The 23,630-nt window shown below is 39.3% G+C and overlaps 1 protein-coding gene across 12 annotated transcripts in view; it reads right to left on the bottom strand.

Moving 5' to 3' along the window:
- The window catches only part of ARID1B (AT-rich interaction domain 1B), a 357,452-nt gene that overhangs the window by 301,144 nt on the left and 32,678 nt on the right, over window positions 1–23,630 (bottom strand). For all 12 annotated transcript variants that reach the window (XM_035108659.3, XM_035108661.3, XM_035108664.3 and 9 more), the window contains exon 2: window positions 22,935–23,129. In XM_035108659.3, coding sequence (XP_034964550.3) covers window positions 22,935–23,129 — 195 coding nt within the window. The remainder of the gene's footprint in view (window positions 1–22,934; window positions 23,130–23,630) is intronic.

Genomic DNA, 23,630 nt, shown 5'->3' with positions numbered 1-23,630 from the left:
CAATTGGTAGGCTAGAAGTACGACCTGCTCTTATTTAATTTGGGTTGTTATTTTAATTGTTGTTTTAAATAATTGCCAAATTATGTTGTAACCATTCCATGGATCAAGTGATGAAGGGCAGGTTAAAAATTCACACAGTAAATAAGCAAGCCAGTCTAATATGCCAACAAGAAATAAGGTAAATAGAAATCTGTCAGCGTTCCTCATCCCAGTTTCAGGGAATCAATATAGCAGTTAGAATGTATTGTGAAGCCAAGGGCAGCATAAAAAGCAAAGCAGTGCTCTATATAACTGCCTAGCATACTTGCTCATGCACTGGCAGATTTTTCACTTGAATATATTCAAATAGGTAACCTGGGATGCACAGGCTAACTGTACCAAATCTTACATAAACAAACATCTAATAAAAGGAAACATTTCTAGAGCACAAAGGTTATGCATTCAACACACTTCCAGTGTATTCCTGATGGAATTTTGTTACCAAAATTTTCTGCTGCACGCAGCAATAATACTTTAAGAATAGCAAATGCATCAAGGATAGTCTGTTCAGTTGACTTTTAAGAAATATATTCTTCTATTGCTTCTTGTACACACAGTTTCGCTACTCTAGATGTCTCTGCAGACACGTGATGTTGGCTGTACTATACAATGCCATTTTGTTTTCCTTCTTGTCCCAATATTTCCTTTTTCTTTTTCACTGTATTAAAATTGTAAAGAAATGCATCTTAAGAAAAAGAGGCATTCCTTTCTGTACAATTTTAATACAAATTCTCTTATCACATTTAGCTTGAGTTTCATACTGGGAGAAAAGACAATAAGGAAGTAAAACAGATAGCCCACATCTAGTGCTGTTTAATGCACAACAGACCCACTGAACTCCTGGGGTGGGTGGGTGTAACTCTTGATAGGTTTCACCAGAATGCAGTGGTGCAGCTAGGCCTGGGCCTCAGGGCTCCAGTTTAGGGACCTCAAAATGATCACCCAGAGAGCAGCATGTGATAGGGCAGTGGAGAACAAGCCTAACATCAGGCTCTACAGGGCTAATGCTGATGACGACAGCATTCTTTCTTCTTATTATGAAAAACATTTTACAGTCTAGGACCAGCCAAGTTTTCGCTTCCAAAATGTACGTTTCCCGCAACAATATGGTGCTTTCTCCCGAGTTAATGGGTTTACCACTTTATTCCTGTAGTCATGGGAGTGCTGTGATTTAATTGAGTTTAAAATGTGGAACTACACGTGTTCAGAGCACGCCTTATTTAAATCAGGGTTGACAAACTTTTTTTATTTGACTTTCTCTCTCTCTAAGAGATCAGGAGTGCAGGCAAAGTTGTAAAGCATACAATAACAGGAGGGAGGGAGAAACTATATTAATTGCATGTTTTGTAACAAAAGTTGCATGCATGGCTAACTAAATGGCACCCCTCCCCAGAAATCTATCTGAAGTTACCTAGCTGTACCAATGTAATAATATACAAAAATTAGGGGAGTCTCCTTGGGAAGGTTACCCAGAAAGATTTAGGTTATCTCACTTTTGCCCTAAAGAGTCATTGCTGGTCAGAGTAGACAATATGGGGCCAAATGGAAAAATAGTTTAATCATAGTATAACTGATTGCTTCCTAAGCAATCATCTAGCCATTTATATGCTCAGCACATTTGCTTATAGTAATGGCATTACCTTCTTAACCTATTGAAATGTCACTAAATATTATTTTAATCTTAACGAGCAAAGAAACAAATAAATATTGAGGTTAACTTGCTCCTGAATGTCTAAAAATAATACAAAAGTAGATGTTTTGCAAGATCATTAACGACAGATTTGTTATCACTTAATAAAAATTAACTATGCCGCCTAAAGCATGCTAATCGGATCAGGCTAAAAATAAAAAAGAGTAAAAGTTATCTTTACTAATTTGATATAAACACAACCAGAAATTAATTTTTAAAAAGCTGCTAAGATCATGTTATTTTTGTAAACTGCAGAGGTTTTCTTACAAGCAAGTGGTATATGTCATGAAGTAGTGATCCTGTGAGCAAGTATCGCTGGTGGGGCCCCTCAGGCAGGTAGTAACTATTAGTCCCCAAAGTGGGAGCATGAGATGGGTCTGGCTGGTTGTCAGCATTCCCCAGCCCCTATAAATCTTTGTGTTAATGTGCCAGGGGAGAGAGTGCCGTGTTTTAGACTTGCAGTTTGATGTTCTGTAGCTGGTGCCAGAAAAGAAGCCAAGAAAGCCTGGTAACCCATTTGGTGTCTTGTGTGAGAGTGATTAGTAGCTTGGAGGGAGGACTCAGGAAAGTGACCCCCCCCCTCCTTGACATCATATACAGTACATTTTGTTAAAGAAACAAATAAATCAGTGTGGTCCACTGAGCAAGTATTTTATAGCAGATGGACTGGTAGAGTTGCACCTGGGAGATCCTCACTCTGTCATCAACAGGTACTCACAAAGTTTGGCTTGGCAAAACAGCAACCCATTATTCATGGTCACCACCAACTCTTCCCCACCAGCAAATTTGTGCCTGCAAATAATTTGGTGGTTGGATGAGCTGGTTGCCAATTTTGCACTAAGCTTTTTTTGGGGGGGGGGGGGACGACTGTTCTGCTCTGTGTTCTACAAAAGGCCAGCATAAAGACAGATGCTATACTTCCTTTGATCAAATAGTTCTCTGCACTGAGTTCAGAGGATTCAGAGAAGACAGGAGTTGAGCTGACTTAGTGAAACAACACAGAGTTATCTGTAAGTTGTAGAAAACCCTGGGGACGGGGTTGTTGCATTGCAAATCTGGGACGGGGCAGTTATCAGAAGGACAGTTGCCCCTTGTGACTGGAATTTACAGACTCATGATGGTGAAGCTCACAAGAGGGCCATGGGCTGGGCACACTCTCTCAGCCTACTTCACAAGATTGTTGTGATGATAAAGACAGGATAACTCCTTATGACCCTGATCAGCGATGCAGCTAGGTCATTGTCGACCACTGACTTGATGGTCTCAGACTCCCATGTGTATTGCTTCCGTTGTCAAGCACACAGATAACATTTATCTTCCTCCTTCTGCAAACACATCCGCTGGTCATTCCATGTGTTACAATTGGAATATATTCCAAAAAGGGCAAACAAAAAAAGTTTGCCAGATTGATAAAAAAATAAATAAATACTCTGAGCCTATGTATTTTGCATTTTAAATTCACATGATTCATAGTACCAGCATGTCTGCAGGAATAAAATGAAATTTGCTTTCCCTGGAAACAAGCACCTCTTTGTTTCAAAAATAAAAAAGTTAATGGATAATAAATGTTTAATGTAAAAATAATAAAGTGTGCATCTGTAACCATATACATGCATGGCTGACCAACCCAACTATGTATATTTTTAATGGGACGAGAATCCCAGCCTGATCATGCCAGCTGAACAAGAGGCCTGCTTACCACTTTATTTCTTTGATTTGCCCATTTGGTTTGTTGCAGCACTGAGCTGTGAGACCCTTCATTCCACCCTAAGCCAAAAGGTATACTTTGATCTAAGACGGAACCCTCATTGACACATCTTTGATTCCAGCTTTGGTAAGCAAACAGACAAAGTTCCCCCTGCGAATTATGTAATGGTGGCATGGTTATATATAAAGTTTAAAATGTTGGGTCACATCAAATTAAGCCATCCCATTTGTGCAGGGACTTCCAGTTAAGTAACAGGACTTATCCTCCATCTCTTTCCAGCACATGCCCCCAAATCTGTTCTGGGGGTGCATGGGAAAAGGAAAGGAAGGGGCATTTCCGTTGCTCAGACAGGATGGCTTTGCTGGATACAGCCTATTGAGAATAGTCATGGCGAACAGACCTCACACACAGAAGTTACTGCTTCTTTTTTGTCAAGTCTAGTCCAACTGCATTTCATTTAGTCAATAAGAAAGTTCTCTAGGACGTTAGCGACGTTTCAGTTACCAGAATAGAGGACAGGCGCTGAAAATGCAGGATGTAGAGGAAGTTAATGATGGTCTATTCACCTGTTTCAGGAACACTTGGTTAGATGACAGTCACTGATTATTACTGCAGGGCTGGGATTTTTAAGGCAAGTACTCTACCTTTTTCAATGGGTTCTAATTATCATAATGAATGGCTGGATATACCTTCAGATTGAGCTTTTAAAAAACAATTATCAAATTCCACTAATTTCCTTGTACTACAAATTGCTATTATACCATTACAAGGAGAACCCAAATCTTTAACATTAGTACTAAATATAAGGCACTGAGATCTAAGGTAGAGTTCTCAGACTATGTATAATCCCCCCCTTTTCTTACTTTGCTGAGCACTTTGCAGCTATGTTAATGGTTCCCCCTTCCTTGCATAGCCTTTTCCCCAATACTTGGGGCAAGCATTCCCAACTGTTTGATCATGGCTGAACAATTGAGAGAACCATCACACTTCATTTGCAAAGCATGAATTAACTATCATTACCTTCACTGCACTTAAGTGTAATAATCATACTAAAGTTTATCACAATTAAGGCTTTTAGAAAAGGTGCAACAAGTTTTTATAATGCAGTGTTCGGGAGATCACTTTCAGCTGCTGACTGACAACAGTTATACATATATACATATACATATACATATATACATATACATATACGGCTAGAAAAACGTGATATAATAGCTCAGTTCAGAAGTAAGAAACATATTGTAACTGCAGCCAATCAACAGTGTGTGCTTTCCTTCCATCACTTAGTAAATACTTGAAAAGAGATACAAAAACAAAAGATTCATACAGATACGCCACTTTTTAACATTAGATTTTAAAACATTTGCTGCCTCCATCTGTCTTTTTCCAAACAGAAAGACTGCATGTCAATGAGTCATGATTCCATCACTATTTCATGTAATGCATTGAAACCGCGGCAGGGCAGGGGGGGAATATTACCAATTTGAAGAAGCTTTGTGCAATACTTTCTAGTATTGTACATGACAAAATCTTTTCTGGTAATAATACTATGTTAAAAGAAGCATCCAAAACAACAGCTTCCAAGTTTTAGTGCATAGCCTCAAACACTTCACTGCTGTATGACTTAATAAACAACATAATAAACTAGAATTATATTCAGATTGGTTATCTGCAATGGTTGCTAAATGACTAGAAAAAAAGAATTTTCTGTTTAACTAAAATGAAAAATATCGCATTTAAACTAAACACATGTACAGTTAACACACCTTTTAAAAAATGTTTTAAAGCACAGCTTTTTAAAAAGGGCAGAAAACTAATGGCATGCTGAGATAAAAAAAAATACTGCAATACTTTTCAAGGACAAACTCAATGAGAGTTTTTAGAGCAGATTTTGTCTATCTGTATAATGCCAGTTCATTGGTCAGGTGTTAGTACACATTACCCATAACTGTCCTTGGACTTCCTTTTCATAAACATGAAAATATATTTTAAAAATGGAAATACATTGTGAAATCACAACTCAATCACACTTCATATAAGTTATTCAGAGAGGTGTCTTTTTCATTTGTTCTGTCTGACCTAACCTGACTAAAAGTGCTTCCAGGTCAGACGTGGGTCTTTGCCAGGAAAACATCAAGACACTGGCCCTGTCTGTGTGGTTCTATAGGTGCTCTTCTGCTGGTCAGTCCCTCTAGCCTAATTACTACTGCTGCACTAATCTGCCAAATTTATTACCTGCTATCACAGTGGCAGGCACACCAGCTAGGGGAGGCCAACATACTTTGGGGCCCTTCGAAGTTCTTAAGGAGGGAACTGGGCCCCCTCACTATTGAGTGGTAACATTGTGTGTGATGTCACACATCATCGTGTGTGATACTAAAGTGATACTAAATGATAATAAGCCTCTATCACACCCCTGCTGGGAGTTTTCCTCTAAACTAAAGTGGTCCCGCCATGTTTAACCACTTCTTAATAAGGAAGAAGATACTTGCATCTTCTGAATAATTTTAGCTGCTCTTTTCTATACCTTCTCCATGTTTATGACATCCTTTTTGAGATGGTGCAACTAGAACAACACAAAAGATGATAAATGTGGGTGTACTATAGTGTTTAAAAGGGGGAAGGAACTGGCATTATGATGCTTGCTGTTTATTTCAATCTCCAATTTTTAATCATTACAACACACTGAGCTAATGCAGTCAGTGAATCATCAAGAATTACTAATACCTATTTCAAACTTAGAAGCATGAGCTTGGATTAAAACCCACACTTGTTAGGTGCCACAAGACTAGAAGCTAGCCTGGCACACTAAACAACAGTTCCCTACTTCCTGTGTAAGAGAAAAATATAGACACTTTGGCCAGGAAACAGATACTGCTAACTGAAATCCTTTTGCACTTGTGAATCTAGCGATCAAGAAGATTTCACCCTCCTCAATTTCAGAATGTACAGGAAGGAAGACAGCTTGGGGGGGGGAATCAGAAATGTTAGCATCCAAAAGTATATTGCTTATTACTTTAATGCTACTAATTCATACCTCTTCTATTAATAAAATTCACAGCACCAATATCGGGATAAAGAAAACGGAAGGGGCACTGAGCAGGAAGACTCATTTTTCCAGCTCAGAACCATAGTCAGACCATCAATTTATCTTACTATCTTTTTATTGGCATAAATCCTACTTTCTAATGGCTGCCTTTTTCCTGCCTGTGAAAAATTATTGGGTAGTTTACACTAACTGCTTTCTGTCATGTTTCATTTCCAAACACCATCTTTTGTCAGTTTATTCCAATCAAATCCAAAATAGAACATTAATGTGAATAAAGAAGATCTGTCTTCCAACATCATTAAATGAGATGATTCAAAGAGTAATTCCATCTCCACTACTCCCTGCCCTAAAATATAAACACCTCACATTTTGAAACTGATTCCCAAAATCTTGAGATATGCACACATATCTGCTTAAAAAAATTAAACCGTGGACACAAATATGCTGTATCTTTTTATAGGTATACATATTCACTGGATTTTATACTCTGAACCAAGAAGGGGGAAACGGTAGGATCAGAATTTCTCAGGGGGTGGGGGAAACAGGGCAGAAAGAAACCTCGGTAGGTGATAAGAAAGGAGTTAACTATGGTGAGCTCAATGGATTTAAAGTATGAAGCCCTTCTTCAAGGTCAGCTCTCATAAGAACACATGAAGCTGCTTGCTGGATCAGATCAAACACCCATCTACTCTGTCATCTTGTTCCCACAATGGCCAATCAGATGTCTCTGGGAAGCCAGCAAGCGGAACATGAGGGCAACAGAATTCTCTCTACTCACGTTCCTCTGCAACTAGTATTTAGAGGCATGCTGCCTTTGATACTGGGTGCAGTACATAGCCATCATGACTAGTAGTCATTAATAGCCCTATTCTCTCCTTTTACACACACACACACACACACACACACACACACACACACACACACATTTTCTACAGTGTGGTGCCTTTTGCTGTCTCATAGATGCACTATGGACTAAAACAACTTCCTCCCAAAGGCAATCTAACTCAATCAGTTCACATATAGAAGTCTTCAAATTTCAAAAATAAAGCAAATGACCAGCTTTCAATTTTCTCTAAGGGCAAATCATTTTTCATATTAGACCATTTTAGCTAAAATTTCAAAAGCCACAAAATAAAACAGCTGCAGCTTACACTTGCCTTGGTTCAGAGAGAAGACATTGGGTATCTACGTTTCAGAAGCATGTCCTGACTTAGGTAATAGTTAAAGAAAAAAAAAACTCAAAGAGAGATTTATGTGTGGCAATTTATATATGGTAGAACCGGTGATGAATCATTCCTGCAGTTGCAACACTCTTCAGAGATGTTCTTGAATGCCACCAAAAGAAACCACAACACAGTGTGACCAGGCCCTTCCGAGCCAAGGACAGGTGATCCTTCCAGAGCTTGCTTCAGAGGTGTTCCAAGCACTTTTGTACCAAATGATAGATATGAGTGTGCCACCATCTCAAGCTTAGGGCATGCAATCTCACAAAGCATTCTGAGGGTGCTGCAAGAGTGAGTGCGACATTAAGTATAAGACCTGGCCCCTACCTGAACTTGGGAAGGGGGAGGTCAGGATCATGGCAATTACAAATATTCGTTGGTTACCAAGGCTTAGCAAAATTTGTGGATCCTGTATCATACACCAAGATCCTATTATATTTTCACTCATTTTAAAGATTTGTAACCAGAACCATATGTTGTTGTTTTTTCTAATCAGTAATGCAGGAAATTGAATCCATATATCTTGATTGTGGATCAGACAACTTCCAATCCCATGCAGAATCAACCTTTGCAGCTGAACATTTCAGGTGGTTTTGTTCACTTTGCGCTTCACTTTAATAGCATTTTAAGGGAATCATGAACATAAAGTGGAACATAAATGTTCACTAAATAGGTTTTAGGATTTTGAAAGGAAGATGTCCTCCTAACTTTTAAAAACTGTAACACTGCAGTAACTGCCTGCTCATTGCCTGAAGAAAGCAGTTAATATCTCAACTGTTTTCTGAAATAATTAATAGCTACTAGTCACGATGGCCATGTTGTAGCTCTATGGCTCTGAATACCAGTGGCTTGGAATCACTAGTGGGGAGAGTGCTGTCATACTCGGGTCCTGCTTGCAGGCTTCCTATACACATCTGGTTGGTTCCTGTGGTAAATGAAGACTGGACTAGATGGGTCTTTGTCTGAATCCAACAGGGCTTTTCCTATGTTCTTATAATAATTCAGGTATAGTACAACATGCCTCCTGGGCATTAAGAACATAATAATACAAGTCACTGACTATTAATGGAACCAAGTAATTGTTATAATTAAATCTATGGCATGATTTAGTTTTAATATGTTTCTTTGTGGTCACTCTTGGAAAGCGCACTGCTAACCAAAAAAACTTTTAAAAGAATTTCTTGTTAGCAGGCAGAAAAGCCAGGATATATGTGTAAACAAAGAAATGAAACCGTCCAGTTAACACTGGATTCTGCCCTTAAGTTTATGAACCTAAACACATTTTCTTAAAATTAAGCTCCACTGAAAATGGGACACATCCAAACAAATATGTTAAGGACGTGGCCAGTTTTTGAAAGGTTAGTGTTTCTTTTATAACCCACCCCCTAAATTATCAATTTTACAGGCATGAGTCAGTTCCCTTGTTTCCTTAGGGGTTGAAAATTAATTGATTGATTGATTGATTGATAGATTGCCAAGAGTGTGCACTCAAATACCAGCCCATAGTTTTCAGCTAAAGAACAATCAGAATTCTTTTCTTAAAAATTCTGAAGAGGAGAGGGAGAGTGATTACAGGAAAAGTTTAAATTACATGTAAATATTTGGTCATTAAAATCATGATGATCTGCTACTGCCTTTACTGTGCAATACTACAGGCAGCAAAATTTTGTCAGAAACAGTTCTCCAATGTAGCTCAACTGGTAGAGCATGAGACTCTTAATTTCAGGGCCATGGATTTGAACCCCATGTTGGGCAAAAGACCCCTGCATTACAGAGGGTTGAACCAGATGGCCACTTATGGTCCCTTCAAACTCTATGATTCTATGAACAATATCTATATTCTCCCCCAAAATTGTGTGATAAGGATTTTTCTCATGGTTAAACTACTGATCCTACACTCTGAATACTAACCAATTCCTACAATATGTCTCTAGGTTTATTTTATTGTCATCAAATAACAACCCAGTTCTGTAACATCACTACTAAAGCATTTGTTGTTGTTGTTGTTGTTGTTGTTGTTGTTGTTGTTGTTGTTGTTGTTGTTATATTATTATATTATATTATTATTATTTTGCTATAGGGCCCCCCCAAATGCTACTAGTTACCTAACTTTAGTAAGTACAAATCTTTCCTTCCATAAAAGACAATTTGGTGTAAATGATAAAAATAAACATCATTTAAAACTTGCTTCCTCAAAATATCTTCAAGAGGTGAAAATATTCTCAATGTACGAATACCCTAGACAAGGATCGTTCCTTCATGATCCAGGGACCAGATGACTCGAGTTGTGACTTGACATAATTATTGGAGGAAGGGGCATGTAAACAATGCTCCCTTAGCAGGTCATCTCCACTTACTTGAATGAACTCCAACTAAGATGGGTTATTTCTAGGTCAGTCTGAGGTAACACAGCTGCACCAATGTTATCACTGGCAGACCCAGAAATAAATCAGGAATTCTCACGCAGACTTCATTTACTACTCATGAAGCTATGAGGGGACTGGATTGGTCACTGTGACTGAAGACTTCACAACCTGATAGTAGAAAATGAAACCAAATCATTGGGCGCACAGCAGTACATAGCACATGCTATCGTGAACTCCAATTCAATCTCTGCTTTCTCCATTTAAAAGGGTCTCATCAAGACATGAGGGCCACTACCAGTGAGAACAGAAGGACTGGGCTACAATAGCCAATGGTCTGACACAATGGCAGCGTTCACACATCATAGTTAGCAGTCCATCATGAATGTGCAGGTAGATCCTGCCTTGCTCACCCCCTAGTGCAAATGGAAGCAATGAACTATTATTCCTAGCTCAGCATTACATGCAACTAGGGATTGTGGTTTGTTTGGATCAAGAAAACAACAAACCCCAGATCAGATGTAATGCTAAACCAGGGACTGTGAACTATTGCTCCTGTTAGGGGGGTGATGTGAGGCTTGGAGCAAAACGGGAGCCATCTCTGCAGTTAGAGTAAACCATTAATGATGCTTTGCTGTGATGTGCAGACTAGGTTAGTATAAGGCATCTTGGTATATGTCAAATTTTAGGTTCTGTTAGTCATACTTCAAGGCGGGTTATCAAATCCAATTATTTGGCAATATTTGCAGCAACAGACACTTCAGTGTGTCTGTAATGTTGACTGGTACACCAACAAAAACTTTTATAGCATTTTCATTCCAAGAAATTCTCAGCTCATCTTTCCTTTTTTAGATTTATTTAAACCAGGAAAAATCAGTCAAGTTAAATCAGGAAATTCAAAGAATACAATGCCAACAAGGCCTTAAGTACTTTACACTGGATTACATCCAATATTTATTTCCTTCTGTTTTACACACTTCCCCTGAGAATCTTCAGGGGGGGTTGCTGATTACTGAAAAAGTATTGTTTCAGTACAGAGTAGGGTATGATAACAAATTGATGACTTTAACACTAGAGTGATATTTAGTTACAACAGATTGTGGACACGCAGTGAAGTGTAGAGACAGATTAAAAAGGCACAGGGGTTCTATGCTGAACCATATTCTAAAGCTCCCTTTCCCTTTGATCCCCTGCCAGCATTTCAAACACATAGGCAGGCATGCACAAATGTAATAAGTCCATTTCCCAAAAGCCTCCTTCACTCCTGTCCACTTTATACTGCCTTTCCCTTGAAATTTTCTACATTACTGACAGTATTCCATTCATCATTCTAGCTGTGTTATCGGTATTGTAAATTTTCTTACAGCTTGGATCATCGTAAACACTCCCTGTTGTGTGATGAGGAAGCAGTCACTATGGCTGGGTTTCGAAATTTGGAGCATCCAAGAATTTGGGCATGCTTAGCTTGTTTAATGTTCTTTCCAATTAAACAGTAGAGAATGTACCATATAACAAACTATTTTTTAAAGTCCCATCAGCTTCAAAGGTAGCTTGATACGTTGCATTCATCCCAGCCTATGTTCTGATATTCTGTTTGTTCTGCAATTTTAAAAGGAGTCCAGCCTATTGAGGTCAGACTGCCAGTTATAGAAATATTACCTTGTGGTCTTTATACTGAAAATAATAATACAATTACACCACAGAATGTAATTACATCCAACTATCCAGAAAATTAATCTGCAAAAGTTACTAGTCCATACAACTTTACTTGTTCACTTGTTTCTGTGTATGAACTGTCTCAAATGGTGAGTCTAAAAATAATGCTTATCCTTGTGTATAGTGCCATTCATGTGAACATTAACACCCATCAAACATGTATTACTTCAAAACTCTTACAATTTGGCAGTTATATGGAAAACTACAATTCATGGAGCACTGCATAAATGAAATAGTGTTGTCATCAGCATAGGTTTTGGAAAAGTGAAAAGTATAACTAGTAAACTAGAAGCTTGCGTAAAACCTCATTTTAGTCATACAATAATATTTACCTCAGCAAGAGAGTTAAGTAAGCAAATTTTAACCTAGTATGGCAGAACTGTACATCTCTATCCCCACCATCTCACCTGTTCACTTTTCCTTGCAATGAGGGTGAGATGAAGGGTAGGGAAGGAAGCGTTTGGCACAAGGCATTTTCCAAATCTTTTTCCTTCCCAGGCACAGCTCCAGGGAGAATATGTAATCTGAGCACAGCCAGTTTAGAGTATCCAGGTCATATCTATTTTCTGAGTGACAGTGCAGCACAATTCTGGGTCAATGTAAGGAATAAGAAGACTATAGCCTTAGTCGCTCGAGTATGTTAAAATGTATGTTACACTATGGATGCGAGAGTTAGAAGGTAAAAACTTAATTCTTTTATGGGTTCTAGACCTCAGCCATTTACACTAGTATTAGATTCTAAGTAACTCTACATTTTTCATATTTTGCTGACAACCAGGTCAGAGATTGCACTGAACACACCGCAGTTCAAAACAATGCAGTAATTAAAATGTGTACATTTAATTCAAATTCACTGTAAAAATATCCACGGCTAATCACAAATTGTTCTATCAGCCTCCATATTTCCTACTGCCATCTCCTTGTTTTAAGAACAAAGCCATGATTCAAAATGGAAGCCCAGTATATAAACTGCAAAATGACTGGCAAACTTTTAGCCGATCAAATGATGTGTAAGCAAAGGCATTCTTTCCCAGTGGTAGGCGGCCGCATGCCAAGGAACTATGTGCTAGAACTTGTCCAGTACTACCTGTTCAAAGGAAACTGCGCAAGAATATTTCAAGCTATGACACATACTACTTTGTGCAAAAACATCCACAGGAGTATTACAAAAAAGACAGCAGTGATGTTTCAGCAAACCCTGTGTCAAAGGAAAATGATCCCCTGCATTTTTATCAGCAAGCAAAAAATGAACTATCATACCTTACATAAAACTGTATCACTAACACCAATACTGCTTTGGCAAAGTTACTCTGGCCCTTGCATTTTGGATTCTAGCTCTGTCCTGTACGGATGGAAGTGAAACATGCAAAGTTGATACTATATCGCGTGCTTTTCTATCTTCTTTTAAGGGCTGCTGCAGATGCAGTACTGGTATTTAACCACAGCTGGTGCTGTATTTATGCAGCCTTGGCTTCTTAGATTTTTATTTTTTAGGAAAGCACCTGGAACAAACTACAGAGGTATCTCTGGTTGCAGACGGGATCCATTCTGGAGGTCCGGTCGGATCCCGAGGTTTTCGCAACCTGAGGACTGCTTTTGCGCATGCACGCGCAGCGAAACCCGGTAAAATTCTTCCGGGTTTGCTGCAGAAGTTTATGTAATGTTCAGACGGTTACGTAAACAGAGGTACGACTGTATTTCAAATCTAGACCAGAAAATTAAGATAAAGGTAAATGTAGATGTTAAAAGGAAAGGGGGTACAACATATAAACAGTAAAGCAGGGATCCCCAAACTAAGGCCCGGGGGCCAGATGCAGCCCAATCACCTTCTAAATCTGGCCCGCAGATGGTCAGGGAATCAGCATGTTTTTTTACATGAGTAGAATGTGTCCTTTTATTTAAAATGCATCTCTAGGTTATTTGTGGGGCCTGCCTGGTGTTTTTACATGAGTAGAATCTGTCCTTTTATTTAAAATGCATCTCTAGGTTATTTGTGGGGCATAGGAATTCATTCATATTTTTTCCCAAAATATAGTCCAGCCCCCCACAAGGTCTGAGGGACAGTGGACCGGCCCCCTACTGAAAAAGTTTGCTGACCCCTGCAGCAAAGGGTCTTCTTAACACCATTTCAGAAAGCCATCTGGGGGAAATTCCAGACCCACACAATCACAATTTGACGGGAACAAAAATATTTTATTTTGCATGAAAGATGTATGGACAAAACAAAATAGAGCAAAACCTTATATCTGACTGACATACAAACAAAGCTGAAAACCCAAGTCTGTGTGTATATGTGACCATCTAAACATTTAATGCTGATTCTGAAGTCTAAGATATTGGGGAACAGATGCACTGGATGCACACAAAAAAGCCACCTGTGTCATCCTTGCTACAGCACTGTAAGAGCAAAGCTACACTTTAACACCACCCACTATCCTCCACACCCACCCATCCCGCTGGGAAGGTTTTTTTCCCCCCTTCCTTTAAATGGGCTAACTCTTGATGTTGGAGCCCATCTGGGGAAAAACAAGCTGGGGGAAAATGTGTATTTCCACAAAAGAACTAACAAGCAGGGGAAGAGTCAAATATCAGATTGGGATTGCATCCTAACTTGACTATTTAGAAACTATAAAAAGAAAATTTCATTGTGAAAGATTAGCGCCTGGAACTGTAACACTGGTAGCTAAATATTTGGAATCTGCATGATTCAAATAAGTCTAACAATGTATATACCTTGTCCTTTTAAATTACAATATTTTATTAAATGTTGTTTCCATGTGCACCAGCAGCAGACATAACATGAAAATGATGTAAGTTGTAATGTAATTTGGATATGAATCTTCAAAAGGTTCAATGTGACAAACTGCTGAAAACAAGTATGTTCAGTGTTTTCTTTTCTTTCCCCCCTTTTATCTTATTTTATGTGGATGATGGCAAGCCTGATCTGTGAAATGTATAAAATATAGTGAAAAAGGGATACAATTTGCTCTTTTCACATATCACAAACAGATCTCACTTATTTTCCCTAGAGCGCACTGCTTCAAATTGAAGAGTGAAATTTGTTTTCTAATGTGGATTATGATATGTTTGAGTTTGCAAAATATTTAATAGCATGTCTGACACCTATTTATGATTTAATCCTTAAATCGGTAAGTAGAGTAGTGTTGCCAAAACAAAACAAAAGTTGGGGGGTGGGAGAAGAGGATATAAAAACCTCTGAAATATTATTGAAAGCTTGGAGTCCCTGAGACTTTAAACTAATCGTTGAAACTAATCAGAGTTAGCCTAGTTCAGCATAATGACAAACTCCAATAGTTTTCAACCAGAAGAAGAGCCTTCTGTCTTCTCACAGCAACACTCATGGGGAGCCTTCATCAGTTTAGTGCCCTGCTAGCTGGGGCTGCTGAAAAGTTGCAGCCCAAAATATCTAGAGGGCACCAGGTTGGCCAAGTCTGCCCTAGTGAAGGAAGATGTGCTACACTAGAAGTAGAGGACAGGGGGAGCACTAAATCATGCATTAATGTTATATCTGAACCAAGTCAACAAATGCAAATCAGAACAGCATAACAACCAAAAGTGCCACTTACAGCATTATGCTCAAACCACTTTAAAATGCAATGAGAAAACTCACCACCACCACATCTACTCCACCTGCTGCTTTCTTTCTTCCCTGTAATCGTACTCCCTCCTCATTTATGGTGAGCAGCAGGGGGACAAGAGGATCTTAGTCCTGTCTGAATGTGGCCTTTCTTCTATTTTCCTGGTGTTTCCACACCTGATAATTTCCTCATTTTATGTAACCTTCCACACAGTGTTAAAAGCCACTTCTGGAAATCTAGTGGAAGCTTAGTGCTCATGACAGTGTTGTTTTCCCGGGGGGGGGGGGGAGAGATTCCTTTTGCAACCGTGTTAACTCAGAAAATCAGTTTTGCATTATAATTTCACATGACAAAATCTGAGGTGGTATCCTGGTGTATGGTTCTTTCCCACCGTTTAAAAATTAGTTGCAACATGGTGGTATATTGATTTTAAAAAGCCACAGTTCTGTAACACAGTGCAGTGTAAAAGGAATGTTAGAAACTGGGATAGAAGCACTAACATTATTTCCAAGAAAACTAACACAACAAACCCCAAATCTGAATGGAGTCTTAATATAAAACCTGACATCCACCATAGTTCCAGAAGTGGTTTTATGGTGCCCCAGTTGCCAGCCCACACTATATGGCTCTTCTTTTACAACTGAACATGGGCCTTTGAATATAAGCAAGCCTGGTGCCTTTGAAATATAGATATTTAACACAACAGCTAATGCATTATTGAATGCATACGTCTGAAGACACAGAGGCAAACTTTGGTCTCAATGCCTTTTCCAGAAGGTATTGTGTCATCCAGCTGAATAAGCTTTGCTCTCCCAATGCAGCAAGCATTTTCTGTTTAGCCTACAATTTCCGACATCATTGTAAAGATAGAAATCATTATAATGTTTCTATTTTCCATAATAATGCAATTGTGCTACTTTAGGGATTTTCTTCAGTAAACATTGTCGGATGACCACTGTTAAGATGTAGAGCTAAGCTACCATAAAGTTTCTTTCTTGTGTCAAATTTGATTCTGTGATTATCCATAATCTATGCTCACCTCCCTCTATAGAGTGAATTATACTTAATGGAAGGGATAATTCTAAAGGAGACAATACAACATAAAGTCTTATCCTGCTATGAGAAGTCTTTTTCAATTTAGTCAATGAGGCTTAGCATCAGACAGAAAGGGGGGAAAGACTGAACATTTCCCAGCAGTACAGCATACAAGCATACCCCCTACTTAAAATAATCTTACTTATACATAAAAATGTGTTAAGGCTATGTGAATGCTGAATTCTATACAAGGCATAGGGCAACTTGATAGTGCTATGGGGCAATCAGCAAAAGTGTTAAAAGCAAAGATTCCCCATCCAATCCCCAAGATAACATTTTATATGTTTAAAAAACTTGTGATAATTACATTGGTATTCCCATAGGGCCTCTGCTACCTCATTCACTGGACTCTGGACACCCTACAGTGGTTTAAGATTTCTTAACTCTAGTATGCAGAAGTGCTTGCAAGGGGCATGCTGTTCCAATAAAACTTGTAGCATCCTAGGATGGCTATAGGGAGCCGAAGACCCCTTTGGGGCATTCATCCTAGCATTTGGTGTTTTGTTTTGTGGGTTTTTAAGGTAAACAGTCCCATTTTGTGGTTACAGGGGGAAAGGTAAGACTCTGGCCCTGTTAACATGAAAACACTGTGCTTCGCATTGCCATTCCCCTATATGTTGCTTCCTCCGTGCCTGCATCTGCCATAAGAAAATACTTGCACTGTGCAGTGCAACATCAGTGTTTTTCATTGCCTAAAACTGCAATCAATAACTATGCTAATAAAAGGACCTTTTGATTTTGCCCCTTGGTTTATTGTTAGATGGTCACTTTTGACAAGAATTGTCTGCAGGAGATGTGAATCTCCCCTCATTTCATTTCCACAACCATTGGCATCTGACCTGAGCACGTGTCTATTTAAAATTTAAAAACATGCACAGATGGGAAATGGGTGGCTAATTTGCATACTCATGCAGCTATTCTGAAACAATGTCATTTAGTATGGATGAAGACTTGGGCTCATGCACTCCCACCTCTCCTCTCCTCTTCCCCCCACACAGCCAGGAGGAGGAGCTAGCCAGCATTTGGTTTTACAGAATCTCATCTTGTCCTTGCATATATACCAGAGGATCATGGTTTATCAAAAACTATGCTTAGTTTAACAAGCCATCTTAATAACCTATGGTTTGAAGTTAGCTTATTTTTGTTTTACTGACCAAAGTTTATGATAACCCACAATCTCTGGTTTGTAAACAATGACAAACTGAGATTTGGTGAAAGTGAAACTAAATGCTGGAGAACATCTTCACTGGCTACAAAGGTGGAGCAGGTGGGTGCACAGAAATTAGAGGCTTTAAACCAGGCTTCCTTAAACTCAGCCCTCCAGATGTTTTTGGCCTACAACTCCCATGATCCCTAGCTAACAGGGCCAGTGGTCAAGGATGATGGGAATTGTAGTCTCAAAACATCTGGAGGGCCGAGTTTGAGGAAGCCTGCTTTAAACTCATTCTAACTTGTGTACATAGCACTACACCATGGTTTAGCATTACATGCAAACACAGGGTATGCACCGCAATTATATATTTGCACAATAGGATGTTGCTCTAGTCAACAACATAAGGGTTGATGCATGCCAATGTGTTATATAATTTGCTCAACAATATAAATAATTGAAGATGCACTTCCTTTGGAACACATTTCAGGTAAGGGGGACTGCTGATCTTTTGAGAAAAGTGTGCATCTTTACCTACTTTCACAGGATCCAGCTGAGCTGATATGACTGACAAAGAATTTTATTCTGTTGAATGGAGTTTAGGAAAGGAGGCATTTCATCCTGATGAATCAGACTGACACCTTCAGACCCTGCCCAAAGACACGCTGGCACTCCACAATTACAGTGCAGACAGGATCAAATGAACTTACTTTAATAAAGAAAAGCACTGTAGTATAAATAAGAAGTTGAACATGTTATATATATATAAACAATACTTCCATGGGTCAAATTCCATTGGTTTCAAGGCCAGCAGCATAACTGTGCAATGTACTGAAGCCTATAAATATATTTGGCCTGATTTTCAGAGCTGTTGAATATTCATTACTTACGACTGTGTCAATATACATTCAGATCCTTCATTGATTTAGAACAGTTGTCCTATTAATCTATATTTAGTATTATTCCTTTGTTTTTCTGGGGAAATGTAGCCACCTAGGATTAGGGTGGCCACACTAGGGCAGGGCTCCTGTACCTTGAAGAGCTAGCTGTTTTAGACTTTATCTAGATGTGACCATGGCACATCTTGGAAAACACATTGTACTCACAGTGGTAAAGTAGGAAAGGATTAAGTGTTTTAAAGAAGAGAAGAAGAAGCCTTATTTCCCTCCTCACACAGTGTTTGCCCTTCAATTGCCTCATCCCTGGTTGTGTTTCCTTTGAAAGGGCTCACTTCTGGTTTTAGAGAATGAAACACATCTGTGGTGAAAAACATATCAGAGGGGAGTGGCTGAAGGGTTCAACATCTTGTTATATCATCCACTTTAAACATATGGGTTCCTTCCATACATATCTAAAATTAAAAAGACCCAGCATTTAGTTTGTAAAATATTATACATATGGGCAAATCTGTTTGAAGAACATGTTATGAAATATCAACATTTTCCTTCTTAGAGCAAAGTATAGTATGGGGTCATCAACTCGTTTGGACACGTGGGCTCAGTTTCAAACCAGAGAAACTGCTAGAGTGCTGGTGGCAGAAAACTCATTCTGAATCGGACCAGACATGGGTTAGAGCTCAACGTCGAGCCTACCAAGTGGCGATAATGACGGCGAAGAGGACCTTCTTCACCGCCTCTATTGCATCTGCAGAAAACAGCAGGAGACTCTTTCAGGTGGATCACAATTTAATGGAAACCACCCCCACCATCAGGGCCTGGTGAGGACCCCAAGGTCTCCTGCAAGAATTTTGCAAATTTTTGCAGATAAAGTCGCTCAGATTCAGAAAGAGATAGACTCCACCGTGGGAACAGGGCTGGGACAGGAGAGTGCCAGAGTCCTGTTTAGTCAAGTTACATGGGATCAATTCCAATCTGTTGCCTCCAAGGATGTGGACAGGCTGCTTGGACGAGTGAAACCAACCACATATATCCTTGCCCATCCTGGCTCATAAAAGCGAGCCGGGAAGGGCTGGGTGATGGGCTCCAGAGGGTGGTGAATGCTTCCCTCTGTGAGGGAGCCTTCCCAGAAACACAGAAAGAGGCAGTTATTATTCTATGGACCCGGCCAATATGGCCAACTATCATCCAGTCTCAAATCTTCCATTCTTGAGCAAAGTGATTGAGCAGGTGATAGCTGAACAACTCCAGGCATGCCTGGAGGATGTGGACCACTTGGATCCCTTCCAATCAGGATTCAGGCCTCATCATGGGACTGAAACTGCCTTGGTTGCGCTGGTCAATAATCTCTGGCGGCCTAGGAACAAAGGTGAAAGCTGCTTCCTAGTTCTGCTTGATCTCTCAGCGGCCTTTGACACCATTGACCATGGCATCCTTCCAGACCGTCTAGAGAAGCTGGGAGCACTGTTATACAGTGGTTTCGCTCCTTCCTCCTGGGCCATATCCAGAAAGTGTTAGGGGATGTCTGGAGGTGGTTGGTTGGTGGGTGGATGGCTGCTAACAGATTGAGGTTGAATCCTGACAAGACAGATGTACTGTTGGGGGGGCAGGGGGCAGGCAGGTGTGGGGGGACTGCCTGGTCCTGAATGGGGTAACTGTGCCCCTGAAGGACCAGGTGCGCAGCCTGGGAGTCATTTTGGACTCACAGCTGTCCATGGAGGCACAGGTCAATTCTGTGTCCAGGGCAGCTGTCTACCAGCTCCATCTGGTACACAGGCTGAGAACCTACCTGCCTGCAAACTGTCTCGCACTAGAGTGGTGTATGTTCTAGTTATCTCCCGCTAGGACTACTACAATGTGCTCCGCATGGGGCTACCTTTGAAGGTGACTCAGAAACTACACTAATCCAGAATGCGGCAGCTAGACTGATGACTGAGAGTGACCACCAAAACCATATAACACCACTCCCGGTTCGTTTCCAAGCACAATTTGAAGTGTTGGTGCTGACCTTTAAAGCCCTAAACGGCCTTGGCCCAGTATACTGCTTCGAATTCCATTCAATTCAGTATTGATCTTTTTCTGATATTCCACATAATTCTGCTGAACAGCCTCATGAATCAGGGAAAGCTTTCTCAAAATTAGCCAGTTTACATGCACAATTGATAAAATGATACCTTCTTCATCACATCTTACATTTCTAGCTACATATCTACTGGATATTTAGCCTTATAAAGGATGTAATAAATGGTAATAGCAATAATGATGATGATGATTTTAAAGCTCTGAAGAAACAGGTTGACAGCTACCAATGTACAGTATGTCTTCAATGGCCCCTCCTAGGTATCCCGTCTTTCAAGAGCAGGGCAGCCCCCTAGCGAAGAAGGGGGAGTTTTAAAAGTTTCTGCACAAATCACATTTTGTTGCATAGTTCCACTTGTCTGATATAATGCCTACAGCCACAAAAACATACTGAACTCAACAAAGAGGGCTTTTTAGAATCAATCCATAACAATCTGAGCCAACTTACCACTTGGCTTTATTCAAAGACAGCTTGCTACCCTGGCAATTTAATTGACAAACCCATATTCTTGAATTTTAGTCCTTTACAAAAAGGCAATAATATGCAAGCTAAATGAAAAGAACTGGATTCAGATTATTAGAGGTTCACAAACGAAACACATGAAGCTCTGGAGGCTGTCCAAAGTGAAATCATTTCTAGGTGTTGATGTCCATTCAATAAAAATTCAATGTTGTAATTATCTTCTTACTGCTTCCCCAAAGAGTTTTAATAATCATAACCATAATATTTCTTAGCCAATTATATTAATGCCGCAAAAAGACCGACAGGGCCAGCAGCCAATCACTGTGCCAGATCACTGCCTTCAGATGGATACTTTACAATTAGCCTACAATTCGCAAGTGAAAAATGCAACACTAATCTTAAAATAACAAACAGTAAAAATCCTTTTAGAAAATAAAGAGTATGCATGGTTAAACATGTAGCACCTCTAATTAAATTATGGAGTGAAGACTCTTATCCTCTTTGCTTCCAAATAACAGGTAACAGTCAGTTCTAATAGCTCTATTAAGTTACACCAAACTACGTTTCATGTCACTATTCAACTAAACAGCTCATCTCTAAACAAGTAAGGCTCCGTTACTGCAACCCTGCCAACTAAACCCCACACTGAATGGTTCAGTTTGCTCCATAATCACATGCAACTTTCTCTGTATGGTAATATAAGCTTATATTTATGCAACACATGTGGTCCATGTTTTCAGAAGATGAAACACAATACCTCAGCAAAACTGTGAATGTATAGTTACAAGCTAATTAGCCACTTGTTGAATATTCCATGCCAACGTAACAAATACACTTTCCAGGCAGGTTATTATTTTCATCTTTGTCATATTTAACATCAAATAATAAATGAAAATTAATTCTAGTTAGCCACGTGTAGAGACAAAATGGTGTTTTCTCTTCATTATAAAAAAAAACCCTTGTGCTTGTAACAGAGCACAGGCTTCAATAACAAGCCTGATCAGAGATTTGCCGGCATAGTCTCTGGGTAGCCTTCATCTACTACACCCATTCAAAAAACAATGACTGCATCCTTGCTAATATATGCTGAGTATGTAAGTAATTAACCCTCTGAGATATGGCAGAGAAGAAGTTGTCATCAACAGGAAAACCTAACTTGACTAGAAGAGAACCATGCAACTTACATGATATCTGACAGGTAGGGAGAAACCTCTGCACTTTAGTAAGTTGGGTGGGGACACAAAGGGGGGGGAGGGAGGGAGAAACTGACACAATACATACTTATATGTATACAAAAGTGACATTGATAACAATTATCTGAACAAAAACAGGGTGATTTCTCACTCTGAGCAACACTATACTTATTTCAGGAAACTATTAATAGCAGAAAAAGATATTCAGCTATCATACGAATTGCTAATGACAAAAACGAGAGCCTATAGACCAAAAATAAAGATTATTTTTTTTAATGAATTCATCAACAATGATGCTAACAGAGGAAATACAACACTGAAGACAGAGATAAAAATATAGATATAAATAACAAAAACAGTTATCCCCCAGCCTATAAAAAAATACCTTGTTCTAATATGGAATATTTTTACTCTTTCATTTATTTCTTCATTCAATTTATATCCTGCCTTTCCTCCTGCAGAAGCTCAGAGTAGCAGATACAGCAAAGATAAAATATTGAAAACACATTTACTAAAAACTGCTTAAAATGTACTAAAACACAGTTAAAAACATTTAAAAAATATCTCAGGGGGGCCTATTGCAGCCTAAGTACATATTATGAAACTAAAAAGATTGCAGACCAGGAAAAGGAACTGAAGAAGACAATTGCAAACAAAATCTCTTCACAAACCTGTTGCTGTGGATACTGCATTCCCCCCAAGGAACCTGGAGTCCGGGATTGCATTGCCATTGGAAAGCGCTGTTGTCCTGGAGGTCCATATGACTGCCCTGGATATGGACTGCTTGTCTGAGCCTGGGAGTGAGGGCTGTTGCCCACAGCAAACAACTGAGGCCTTTTCATTACCATTGGATCCATTGGGCTGCCCTATTGATTGAGGGGAAACATAAAATAAATGTATAAATATATCATATGTAGCCTTTGTTTGTGTATTTTCACCATGTCTTCATTTTGAAATGAAATCTGCTAAATGTCTTTCGACACTCACACAGAAATGGTAGCTTAATTTCAGCCTCTGAAATACAATTCAGTAGAAAATTTAGTCATAAGGTTCCATTGCCAGCTACATAATGGTGAAGCTCTTCAAGTGCACACTTGGCAATGAGAAGAATCCATTTCCATGCTTGGTTCCTCCCTACTGGATTACGGCCCATATGTTCTAATTGTCCTGCTTTCAGACTCTTTACAGTGTTAGAATTTTGCATTCCAAGTCAGTAAGTGAGTCATAAACAGAACTTCACATAAAAAGACTCTTCTGATTATTATTATTTCTTTGCTTGATTTCAAAAACAATAAACTCTGGACTTATTTTTCTTGGCACTGTATGTACTGCATTTACAGCGCATCATTTCTGATGCTGCTCACGAT

Source organism: Zootoca vivipara, chromosome 3 (genome assembly GCF_965207765.1).
Source record: "Zootoca vivipara chromosome 3, rZooViv2.hap1.1, whole genome shotgun sequence".
Taxonomy (NCBI): Eukaryota; Metazoa; Chordata; class Lepidosauria; order Squamata; family Lacertidae; genus Zootoca; species Zootoca vivipara.
Note: the sequence above shows the minus strand (reverse complement) of the source record. Positions and strands in the feature narration are given on the sequence as shown.